The 12,957-nt window shown below is 38.2% G+C and overlaps 1 protein-coding gene across 1 annotated transcript in view; it reads right to left on the bottom strand.

The window, feature by feature from the left end:
* Window positions 1-12,957, bottom strand: part of Rpgrip1l (RPGRIP1 like) — a 96,864-nt gene that overhangs the window by 39,746 nt on the left and 44,161 nt on the right. The window contains exons 16-17 of the mRNA XM_034523082.2: window positions 7,749-7,900; window positions 4,913-5,291 (exon numbers count right to left, since the gene is read on the bottom strand). Coding sequence (XP_034378973.1) covers window positions 4,913-5,291; window positions 7,749-7,900 — 531 coding nt within the window. The remainder of the gene's footprint in view (window positions 1-4,912; window positions 5,292-7,748; window positions 7,901-12,957) is intronic.

Consider the following 12,957-nt stretch of genomic DNA (forward strand, 5'->3'; position numbering starts at 1 on the left):
GATACAAAAAAGTTGAAGTAACACCTGCATCCTATCTGACTACTTTTTAAAATTTTAAATTTAAACTTTAAGATTAAATTTGTATATCATCAACAACAGAAAACTTACAAACTCATGGAAACTGAAAAACTCATTATTGAATAAAAAAATGGGTTGACAGAAATTAAGAAATTAAACACTTTCCAGAATTAAATGAAAACAATTCCACAACACATTAAAACTTATGAGATGTAAAGAAGTCTGTTATAAGAGGTACATTCATGGTACTAAGTGCCTATAAGAAAAAAAAGTCAGGAGCCTGGTGTGGTGGCACACTCCTTTAATCCTAGCACGTGAGAGGCAGAAGCAGGTGGATCTCTGTGAGTTCAAGGCCAGACTGGTCTACAGAGTGAGTTCCAGACAGCCAGTGTTACACAGAGAAACCCTGTCTCAAACAAACAAACAAACAAACAAACAAACAAACAAATCATATTTCATACTAGTAACTTAATGGCATATTTGAAAGCACTAGAAGAAAAGAAAAAAAAAATCACACCCAAAGAGGAGTAGACAGACCAAAAAAAAAAAAAAAAAAAAAAATCAGGGCTGAAATCAATAAAATAGAATAAAAACATACATAGAATCAATGAAACAAAAAATTGTTTCTTTGAGAAAAATCATAAGATTGACAAACTGTTATGCAAATCAAAAGGCAGGAAGAAAATATCCAAGCTTACAAAATTAGAAATGGAAAGGGGGATTTAACAACAGACACTGATGAAGTCCAGAGAACCTTAAGAATATACTTAAAAAAAAAAAAACTATACCAAATTGGAAAATCTAAAAGAAATGGGTAACTTTCTTGATACATACCACTTACCAAAGTTAACTCAACCTCAGATCAGCAATTTCAAAAGACCAATAGCCCCTAGTGAAATAGAGGCAGTAATTAAAAGTCTCCCAACCAAAACAAGCCCAGGGCCAGATGATTTTAGCACAGAATTCTACCAGACCAAAAGAGTTAATACCAATACTCTTCAAATTATTCTAGAAAATATAAGCAGAAGGAACACTGTCCAATTTGTTTTACAAGGCCACAGTTACTCTGATACTGAAACCACATACAGAAAAAATAAAAAGAATTACAAACTAATTTCCCTTTTGAACATAGATGCAAAACTTCTCAATAAAATACTTGCAAACCAAATCCAAGAACACATCAAAAAGATCATCCACTATGATCAAGTAGGCTTCATTCCAGAGATTCAGGAATGGCTTAACATTCATAAATTGATAAATATAATCCACCATGTAAACAAACTGAAAGACAAAAAAACTTCCACATGATTATATAATTAGATGCCAAAAAAAGCTTTGACAAAAATCCATCATCCCTTCATGATAAATGGAGACCAACTCAAAGCAATTCAACTAAAATCGAGAACAAGAGGCTGTCCACTCTCTCCATACCTATTCACTATAGTACTTAAAGTCTTAGCTAAAGCAATAAGGCAACTGAAGGAGATCAAAGGGATACAAATTGGGAGGAAGAAGTCAAAGTATCTTTATTTGTAAATGATATGAGAGTATACATTAAGTGACTATAAAAACACTACTGGGGAACCCTGACAGCCCATAAACACCTTCAGCAAAGTAGCTGGATACAAAATTAACTCACAAAAATCAGTAGCTCTCCTATACACACAAATGTCAAAGGGCTGAGAAAGGAATCAGGGAAACCATATCTCTAACAGCCTCAACTAATATAAAATATGTTGGGATAAATCTAACCAAGCAAGTGAAAGACATAGAAGAAAGAAACTGAAGAAGATAGAAGATCGAAAGATCTCCCATGCTCATGAATTTTAAAGTGGAAATGACCATCCTACCAAAATCAATCTATAGATGCAGTGCAATCCCCATCAGAATTCTAGCACAATTCTTCACAGAAATTGAAAAAACAAATTTCAGCTTCATTTGGAAACACATACACATAAACCCAAGATAGCTAAAATAATCTGGAATAAAAAACAACAAAACAAAACATATAACAACAACAATACCCAACTGTTGTAGGTATAACCATCCCGGATTTCAAGTTGCACTGCAGAGCTAGAGTAATACAAATAGCATTGTCTTGGCACAAAAACAGACATGTTGATCAATGGAACTGAAGACCCAGGCATAAGTCCACACACCTATGGACAGCTGAGTTTTGACAAAGAATCCAAAAACACACAGAGAAAAAGGCAGCACCTTGAGCAAATGGTGCTGGTCAAACTGGATGTCTGCATGTTGAATAATGTAAATTAACCTACATTTATCACTCTGCATAAAACTCAGCTCCACATGAATTAAGAACCAGATACCCTGAATCCTACAGAAGGGAAACTGTGGAATAGTCTTAAAACTCATTGGTATAGGAAAAGGCTTTCTGAACAGAACAGTGATAGCACAGGCACTAAGTCAACAACTAATAAATGGGATGACCTCATGAAACTAAGAAGCTTGTGTATGGTAAAGGATGACAGCAACCGTAAAGTAGCAGAATGGCTTTTTGTTAAATTACAATTTTACATCTGACAGAGGATTTGTATCTAAAATATATAAAGAAATATGAAAAACCCCTCAACATCAAGAAAACAACCCAATTTTAAAAAGTGGAGTGCAGAACTAAAGCATAGAGTTTTCAAAGGATGAAACAAATGACCAAAAAATATTTAAATGTTCAACATCCTTAGTCATCAGGTAAATGTGAATCAAAACTACTTTGAGATTTCATCTTATAGCACTCAGAATCACCAAGATCAATAAAGCGAATGACAGCTCATATTGTCAAGGATGTTGGGAAAGGAAACATCTATTCATTGCTCATAAGAGTGCAAATTTGGACAATCATAATAGAAATTATTATGACAGTTCCTTAAGAGGCTGGCGATGGATCCACGTCAAGATCTAGTTATACCACTCTTGAGTATATATACCCAAGGACTCTACATCCTACTATCCATGTTTATCACCACTCTGTTTATAAGAGCTAGAAACTGGAAGTAGCCTACATGTCCACCAACTGATGAATGAATGATGAAAATGTACTATATTGCACGATGGACTATTACCAAGCTATTAAAGAGACCAAAATTATGAAAAATTCAGGTAAATAAATGGGGCTAAAAAAACAAGACAAAACAAAAACAAAAAACCCAAAACAATACTGAGTGAGGTAGTCCAGACCCAAAAAGGCAAATTTTATGTTTCTCTTATATGTGCATATGCCTTTCTAAACGCTATTAAACATTTATTATTAAATGCCTATTAAAGCATATATGACCACAGAGTTTATGTACCAAGTAAGAGACCTGGGGGGGAAGAGAGGATCTCTCACGGAAGGGGAAATGGGTTATTAGATGGGAAAGACAGGAGGGCAGCTGTAGTGGAAGGATTAAATGCGGAGGGGTGGATGAGAAAGGGAAGAGAGAGCATGGGGAGGGATGACTAATACTCGAGGCTATCTGAGGGGTCATATGGAATCCTGCTCCCTAGAATCCTCCTAAAATATATACATATTTGAAAGAAGTGTTCATAGAGTCGCCAAATAAAGGGTGGAGACAATTCCCCAACTAGATCTCTTTCACTACCATGTAAAATGTTCAATTCCAGAAATGGGTTGAATCTAGCTGAATATGAATAGTTGGCTAAAAGGCTTCCTAGATAAACTGCAAGCAGTAGAAATACAAGAGGAAACACATCAAGGTCCAAACTATTCAAAATCTCAAACAAGACCTTAAAGGCAGCATCATGTTTATGTGACTCACAATAAGGTCAATGTCACTAGGTGGCTTCTTAGAAGAACTGGCTTCCCACAGTCAATGGTTTGTTGTATTACACGTGTTAGAAGGATAACAAAACAAAACCCAACAATCAAACTACTAGCCAGCAAGATTATCTTACCAAAAAGTCAAAGAAAAACTAAGACTATCTCAAGGTTACAATGACTGAAACCATTTGCTAGCAGCAGACCTGACTGCCAGCACATATTAGATAAGAGGTTTCTTCAGGCTGAAAGAAAAAGACAGGTGAGGATAACTCAGACCCACACATCTGATAGGGACCAACAGGACACATGAGGATAACTCAGACCCACACACCTGATAGGGACCAACAGGACAATTGCATACAAAACTACAAGAGACCATGCAAATATCTTTTCTCCTCTTAACTGTTTAAAAGTATATAAACCAGTAATTATAAATTATATTGTTGGGTTCATAACACACAAGATATATATCCTAAAGGGCTGAGGCAGAGCTGAATGGAGCAAGGGAATGACTCTGGTAAGGATGTAAGTCAGTGAAAATAAAGTCAAGTTAGAGGAGTAAATGAATACCCAGAACAGTAACTCTCTAGGTAAACATCATGATCCCTATAGTTAGAGTTGCTCATTTCTCTTAACTTTATCACAGGATTATAGGGAACACTCAGAACCACTGTTGTTTTATATATATGCAAAAGTGGTGCGGGAGGGATGATAGGTTACTCTAACCATGGCATGTTATATGCATGTATGAAAATGATATACTATAACCCATTATTTTGTGCAATTAATATACACCAATAAAAATGTCAAAATATAGGCATTCTATGTACATATATATAACAGTAACAACACAAAGGAGGAAAGAGAGAACATTAGACTTCTTATATCTTAATGTAATCAAGTTAGTATTTTAAGTACACTATAGACACACTCAAACGCAAAAATGCTGTGGTTTCAAGCAAGAAAATAACTAAAAATATAAATAGTGTTATAGAAATGAAGCTTAAGTATTGTCTAAGGTTAGGAAAATTAGTTGCTAACAAACCATAGCTATAACACTGAAGGATACTTTAGGTTTGCTTTTACAATTTTATGGAATCAAGAACATATTCTTACCTGAGATACACCTGTCATGTGCCAGGGAAATTAGAGGCACATTGACTTTTCCCATGTAAATATTCTCCTGGGTATCACTATCATCAAAAACATAAAAACTCAGAGACTCTGTCTTAAGGTATCGATCCAAATCCATATTCATTGGCACGGGGAAACACATGTGGTCATCAAATTGTGGATCATTACTACTGGGAATAATGGCTGTATCATGGTCTGGAAAATCAAAAAACTTGTACACAACATATGCGTGTGGCTGTAGGTGGCTTGCTCGGGACTGTAGGTTGGTGCAACATCTTACTGTAACATGAAGTTCATTTAAGTTGCCATCTGTAGACTCCGCTGAACTGATCTGAGCAGTTGTGGCCGCTTGCTGACTCAACTGGAAACACATACATATTTATATTATAGAAATAATACAATTAAAAGACAATTATTGGCTTCCAACCTCCAAACAAAAGTTTGTAAATGGACAAAACTACATACTTTCATATCAAAGTTATTTTCTCAGCAAAAAAGATTCTTAGTGGAAGCTGACATGATTCAGAACTGTACGGTGAGAAGCCTGGCGCATGTGAGGATACACAACCTGTGCTACCGGAAGCAAACGCTCTAACCAAGGACATTTGTAGAAATTGGTCCCAAAATCAAATAAGATAAAAGTTAATGTGTGTTCTTTAATTCTGTGCAATAACTGATGAACCAAGTGAGTGATGGGTCTGCAGAGTGTTCTAACTAGAGGAGACTCACGTGCTCACCCAGAGTTTGGTGTGAGGTAGGACTGAAAGGGGAAAATGCTAGATTGGGGGGTGGGGAGGGGATTCCAGATGAGATGAGCAAAGGCAGTGGGTAGAGCCGGAAACTATTCCACATCCCTCTTGGGAACCCCAGTAAGCACACCAGATGTTAGAAAACATTTGCAGTAAGTGATAAATCTTTTATGGCTGAGATGATCTGAGACAAAGAAATGCTAGTGTTCCAGTGCCTCCTTTATTTAGCACTGGAGAGCTTCCTACCATGCCTCCTTCTGCAGTGCTAAACCTGGATTGAGCAAGAGACGCTGATCACAGTGCACCCAGTGGAGACCTCTGGTGGTGTGCAGTGGGAAACCTGAGCAGGTGTAAGACTGCTTACCCAGGTGAGCTTGCACTTAACCAAGGAAGCTCAGTGGAACGATTTTTATAGCACCTCTTGCCTTTGCCTCCCCTTCCCACCCCTGCCAAATCAATTCATTAAAGTTGAAAACTAAAAGAACACTAATTGTCATCTCTGTAACATTCTTTCAAGGTGTGCTGTGAAGAATACTATAGGAAGGTGATCACTGGGAAGCAGGTGCCATGTTCCCTTTGGTTTGAGAATCTACATTTAAGTTCAAGTCAAAGAAAATACACCCAGCAAAGGTAATGATGACAATTTCATGTAACATTACAGGGATATTTCATGGATCTGTACAAGAGAAACTTGGTTGGTCCCTAGGAAGCTCATACATTTGGGAAAACAGCAGAAGTTACTGTGTCTGCTTTCGTCTTTTCTCTGAATACTGGCTCATCATTCTCTCTTCAGACTTTGTATATTTCATTTTGCTGACTGAGAAGGTGGAAGATGGCTGCCAACAGCTCCCAGTTTTACAGGTTCCAGGCATGGAGAGTCTTGCTTTCCTTTGCTCTCAGAAGGCAAAGTCTGTCTGGTCCAATTGGGGCCAAGAGGCTATTTCTCAAACATAATGGGTGGACTACTGGAGGAAATGGGATCACCTAACATAAACCTGGCCACCGGGGCCCAGACAGACTCCAGGGAAAGAAGAAATAGAATTCCAACTACACACACATTGCACGATGTTTCTGCGGTGCTCTCTCCCTGACACTCACATGCTTTGTTTCCCTTTGATATTCATGCTATATATAAAAGACCATCAACTCCAGAGTTCTATGAAAGTTCATTCAGTGCATTTACCAGCTCCTGGAACCAGTTGAAAATGTGACTATTAATATTCACAGAAATATAGTTTGGGGAAAGGAGAGCCGCATTTAAACTCCCAGTTTTCAGCAATAAAAATATTGATTTTTGTATTCTACTTTGCATTTCAAAAATCTATTGATATTAAACAGTTTGAAGGAAGCCTACAGTGATACAATAGTTATTTAAGAGTAGAATTCACTGAGGAAGGTCTCTTGATGTGTAGTAACACTTCTCTAGTTATATTTTCTAAAAATATCTTGGGGAATACAAGGGAATTCCTTTGTATCAGTGGAATACCTCTGTGTCTTGTAGTGGTTTAGTGAATATCTACAGGCAATAACACCGCACAGAATGAACACACAAATGACTGTGTGCAAATACTGATGCAGTCTGAATAAGAGATGAGCTCACTTAATGGTACACCATGTCAATTTCTTGTCTTTGTTTTGTTTTTAAGCATTAGGGAGTGAATTGAGAGCTTGGCAATGTACATGAGAGGCAAGTACTCTACCATAGAACTACATCATTAGTCCTTAAAAAAACATGATTCAGGGTCTTGTGAAGTTGCAGGCTAGTCTTGAATCTGTAGTCCTGTGCAACCGGTCTCCTAAGGAGCTGGGGTACCACTCATCCATTCCCATTCCCAGCTTGACTTTCACTTCTTAGGATTATACTGTAACTAGGAGAAAGTAGCAAAGAATACAAAAGCCAACTCTACTGTTCTGTTACTTCCCGAGAGTCTGATTATTCTAAAACAAAAGGTTACACAAGCTACTTGATGCTAGTATAAAAAAGAACAATTTCAGTTTAAAGCACAGTATATGAGGAGATAGTGCAGATTCCTTTGCTATAAAAGGGTCTTACAGTCAAACAAGCTTACCAGTTGCATTTTCTCTGGCTTCTTAAAATTTGATGTTATGTATCCCAATGCCTTTGCCCGCTCTCGATAAAGTCGAATAGCTTGATCCATGGGAACTCTTAATCGGAACCAGTATTCTACTGTGCCAAAATTTGGGATGTCTCCTTTAGTTCCTACACAAAATCAATGCATGACCCACTGTTAAAATAGTCACATAAATGAGAATATATACAAGTAAAATATACCAATGGTATTATATATTAAAGGCATAAACTTTATGCAGAGTAAAATAATATGATTTGCACAAATGATGTTTCCTTGGCAAATGACAGAGATGAAGAAAAGTTACATCTGGAGTAAGAGTTTCACTGCATGTCAAACTATGACAGAGCTATTTCAACTGGTATCATTTCAATCTTGCATATAAAGAAAAATCCAAACAGTGAATCAGACACTCTACAGATTCTTTTGGACACTGTGGCACTTTTCTTTAAACAAGCTGGATTCAATCTAGCCTGACATTTACAGTATACAACCTCAGAATTATAAATATGACACTCCACATTCTGACTCAACTTTTAAGGGATCTTTGGCATCCTCTATTCAGGCATCTTTTCTTTCCTACCAAGACTTTGCCTGTGGCTTCTGGAAGATTTCACAGCCCTAAGCTTCCACGGAAGAACTGTATGTCCTTACTGCACTGAGCAGTTCAGTCTGTCTGTTCACAAAGTGTGCACTATGTACACCACACAGGTTTTTTAAGGGCAAGGACTGCAGATGCCTTCAAAATATTTCTTCCCGAGGGACTGGTACATATGGATTCTTGTAAAAGTGGCCATCTAAATACTTTTCAAAAAGAAAATTCTCTAACTTTTTCTGAACATTACTATATTAAGTATACCATGCTTACTTAAACACTTTTTTTTCTTACAAACAGGCTTCACCATTAATCCTGAAAAAGATATAATATCTACCATTATTTTTAAAAGCTCCCAAAGAAGAGTACTACTACAGACATGTTTACTTGTATATACATAGGTGTCTTTGCATGAACTTGTAGCCTTTGGTGAGAAGCTGGGTTGGCTAAGGACAGGAGGGAAAAACACTTAAGCATTTTGATTTCTGAGGATCTATTATCTAAGCAGCGAGTTATATTATAAAATAGACTCAATTATAAAATAGATGCCCTATTCAGACACTAAGCTGCCTTCTCTTGTCCTTCAGAGGCCTCTTACTTGGCTTCTAGATGACCCTATGCTCAAGTCTTCCTCCTGTGCACTGGCCATTGTTTTCTTGGCTGCTCCTTTTTCCTCTCCATGAACCCAATCTTTTGGAGATTTCCAGTGCTTAGGCATTGGTCACATTCAACAGATTGGCAAATATCTTTTTTTTTTTTTTTTTTTTTTTTTTTTTTTTTTTTTTGAGACAGGGTATCTATCTGAGGCTGGGCTCAAACTCATTATGACCTTGAACTTCTGATCCTCCTGCCTCTACCTCCCAAGTCCTAGGGTTATAGACCTGCATGCCATGTAGCAGACATCACATCTAGGGTTTTGTATATAATATGTAAGCACTCTATACCCACAGCCCACCAAATCCTGAGGGAACAGCTAATGAACAGGCTGAAATTAATAAATGTAGTTACTTTTCTTCCCACCCCTCCCTGCCTAATAAAATGAGGTGAAACCACGATTTTAAACATCATCTTGTTAATTTTGTTTTAGTAAGCACACACAGTAATGGGTTCGCTGTGACATTTTCACATGTATACACTGATACTTTGGTTGTACTTGCCACTCCACTTCCCTTGCTCTGCCCTCCACCCTGCTCACCTTCCTCCCAAATGCCCTCTGTTTTCATGCCCATTTATTTATTGCAGGATACCCTCTCATTTTCACATGATGATACCTTCTCATTTTCACATCTCCTCTTCTACTTTCATGTCATATACATGTAACCACACACATACACATTTAAACATCAATTTCTCATATGAGACAAACCACAGTATCTGTCTTTGGAATTGGCTTATTTCTTTTAGCATAATGATGCCCAGCTACATCAACTTTCCTGTATATATTATAACTGTGTTCTTCTTTACAGCTGGATGAAAGCCCATTGTGTATGTGTATGCTTTTGTCTCCTTGGTTCCGTGTCTTGATTGTGACAGTGCAGCAGGAAGTGCTAATGAAGGAAGCCCTTTCTGCCCTTGAGATGCTTGGCTCTGGTCTTTTGCATCAGAGTTCCTGGGCACTGTACTGAGGTTTGCCTATTACTTCTCATAGTGATAAAAACCGCATGGTATTGGTACAGAGACAGACAGGCTGATCGATGGAATAGAATTAAAGACCAAGAAATAAATCCACACACCTATAGACACTCGATCTTTGACAAAGAAGCCAAAACCATATAGTGAAAGAAAGAAAGCATCTTCACCAGGCAGTGGTGGCACATGCCTTTAATCACAGCACTTGGGAGGCAGAGGCAGGCGGATTTCTGAGTTCGAGGCCAGCCTGGTCTACAGGGTGAGTTCAGGACAGCCAGGGATACACAGAGAAACCCTGTCTCAAAAAAAAAAAAAAAAAAAAAAAAAGTATCTTCAACAAATGGTGCTGGTCTAACGGTCAGTCTGCATGTAGAAGAATGCAAATTGATCCATATTTATTACCTTGCACAAAACTCAAGTCCAAGTGGATCAAGGACCTCAACATAAAACCAGATACACTGAATCTAATAGGAGAGAAAGTGGAAAATAGCCTCAAATGCATTGGCACAGGAGAAATTTTCCTCAACAGAACACTAATGGCTCAGGCTGTAAGAACAATTAATACATGGGACCTTATGAAACTGAAAAGCTTCTGTAAGGCAAAGGACACTGTCAATAGGACAAAATGGCAACTACAGATTGGGAAAAGATTTTCACTAACCCCACATCCGATAGAGGGTTAACCAAAATATATTTTTAAAAAAAAATCAAGAAGTTAGACTCCAAAACCCAAAATAACCCAATTAAAAATGGGGTACAGAGCTAAACAGAGAATTCCCAACAGAAGAATCTCAAACGGCTGAGAAGTACTTAAAATCTTCAACATCCTTAGTCATCAGAGAAATGCAAATCAAAATGACTTTGAGATTCCACCTCACACAAATCAGAATGGTTGAGATCAAAAACTGAAGTGACAGCACATGCTGTTTGAGGATGTAGAGAAAGAGGAACACTCCTCCATTGCTGGTGGGATTGCAAACTGGCACAAAGACTCTGGAAATCAATTTGGTGGTTCCTCAGAAAATTGGAAATGGTTCTACCCCGAAGACCCAGCTATCCCACTCTTGGGCATATACTCAAGAGATGCCCCACCATGCCACAAGGTCACATGCTCCACTGTGTTCCTAGCAGCCTTATTTGGAATATCCAGAAGCTGGAAATAACCCAGATGTCCCTGGACCGATGAATGGATACAGAAAATGTGGTTCATTTACACAATGGACTATTATTCAGCTATTAAAAAAAAAAAAGACATCATGAATCTTGTAGGCAAATGGATGGAACTAGAAAATATCATCCTGAGTGAGGTAACCCATACTCAAAAGGACATGCATGGTATATACTCACTGATAAGTGGATATTAACCAAAAAGGACAGAATACCAACAATCCAATTCACAGACCATATGAAGTTTAACAAGAAGGAAGGCCCAAGTGAGGATGCTTCAATCCCACTTAGAAGGGGGAAGAAAATAATCCGGGGAGGAAGAGGGAGAAAGGGACCTGGGTGGGAGAGAAGGGGTAGGGGGAAAAGAGAGGTAGGGAGGGAGACAGGAGAGAAGCCCAGAGGAACAGGGGAATGAATGGAAATATTCAGCTGTGGGGCTGGGGGGATGGGAGTGGGGATCTTCTCTATTTATATTTAATGTAGTATTTCCTTGATCTGGTCCTTATCCTGATATTCTCTCTTCTGTTTGGCTGAGTCTACTCTATTGGTGACACTTTGTACTGTGAGTTTTTAAATCTTGAAAAACTTTTTCTTTTACTATCTTTCTGCCTCCACCACCCCCTCCAAATCTTAATTTTCTTGCTGGATTTTATTTTTTATCCATTTAGCCGATGTTTTCCTCAGTGTTGCTGAGTTTTTTCTCCAGGTCCTAAATTGAATTAATCTTTTTGTCTGTGTATCTTCTTTATGGCCACTAGTAATCTTTATTAGTGAGCCCTTGGCGTCTTTGCCTGTGCTTTCACTTCCTTGAGTGTGTTGGCATCTGGCAGTTAAGGAGTTAAGGACTTGTGATTTTGAGGACCCGTGCTTCTTGCCTTTTCATGTTTCTTGTCTGTGATTTGTGTTTCTATTTGCTTGGATATTGATCCCAGTTTTATCTGAGCATTTCCATATTGAGCAGCCTACACTTGAGGGCCCTTCCCTAGTACCAGAAGAAAAAGCAACTGAAATCAAGTAGCTCGCCCCACCAGTGTCCACGGCAGATGGGAAACTACTGTGGAGTGCAATATCGAGTTAAACATTGTTTCAGTAAACCTGGAAGTAGAAACAATAAAAAGGAGGCAGAGAAGGTGTAAACAAAAAGATCAGGGTTAAATAAAGACAGGAAAAAGACAGGGCTGGGAAGAATGTTGTGGTTGGTAAGGAAGAGAAAAAAAAAAAGATTATAGAAAATAGCAAAACAACAACAATAATAACAATGAAATTCCCTTCCCAAATGAAAAAGCTTTAAAAACATTAGAAACTTATAAGAATACAACTAATGTAACTCTCCCCCACAACCCGGAAGATAAAGTAGAAAGTTTACTAGAGATATAGCAGAGGGGTGGGGCGGGGGTCAACACAATCAGTGGTGACTGAGAGAGCTATAAAAAACCTGCTACTTCATAATGTAACTAAAACGCAATTAAAAAACTTAAAGACTTGAATGGAATTATCCTATGTGGTTAGATCATATGTTGCTCCCTGAAGTCCGCCTGCCCTTCTTTTTAAGCACAAAAGTCTCAGTGCCAGGTGCAAAATACATCTCTATGGTTGGTCATCTAGGGAGGCCACAGAGTATCAGAAAACAATGCAGCCTCCGGGCATTGCTTTCGTCTCCCAGAACTAAATGGTAACATACTATTGGTGGAGTCACCACACACTTTGAATAAAGGACACAGGAAAATGAACCTGGAACCCTCTGGTGGTTGGCTCTCACAGTGTCAGAGGTGCTATGGCTGCAAGGAGACAAAAATC

This window comes from Arvicanthis niloticus, chromosome 18 (assembly GCF_011762505.2).
Source record: "Arvicanthis niloticus isolate mArvNil1 chromosome 18, mArvNil1.pat.X, whole genome shotgun sequence".
In the NCBI taxonomy this organism is placed as follows: domain Eukaryota; kingdom Metazoa; phylum Chordata; class Mammalia; order Rodentia; family Muridae; genus Arvicanthis; species Arvicanthis niloticus.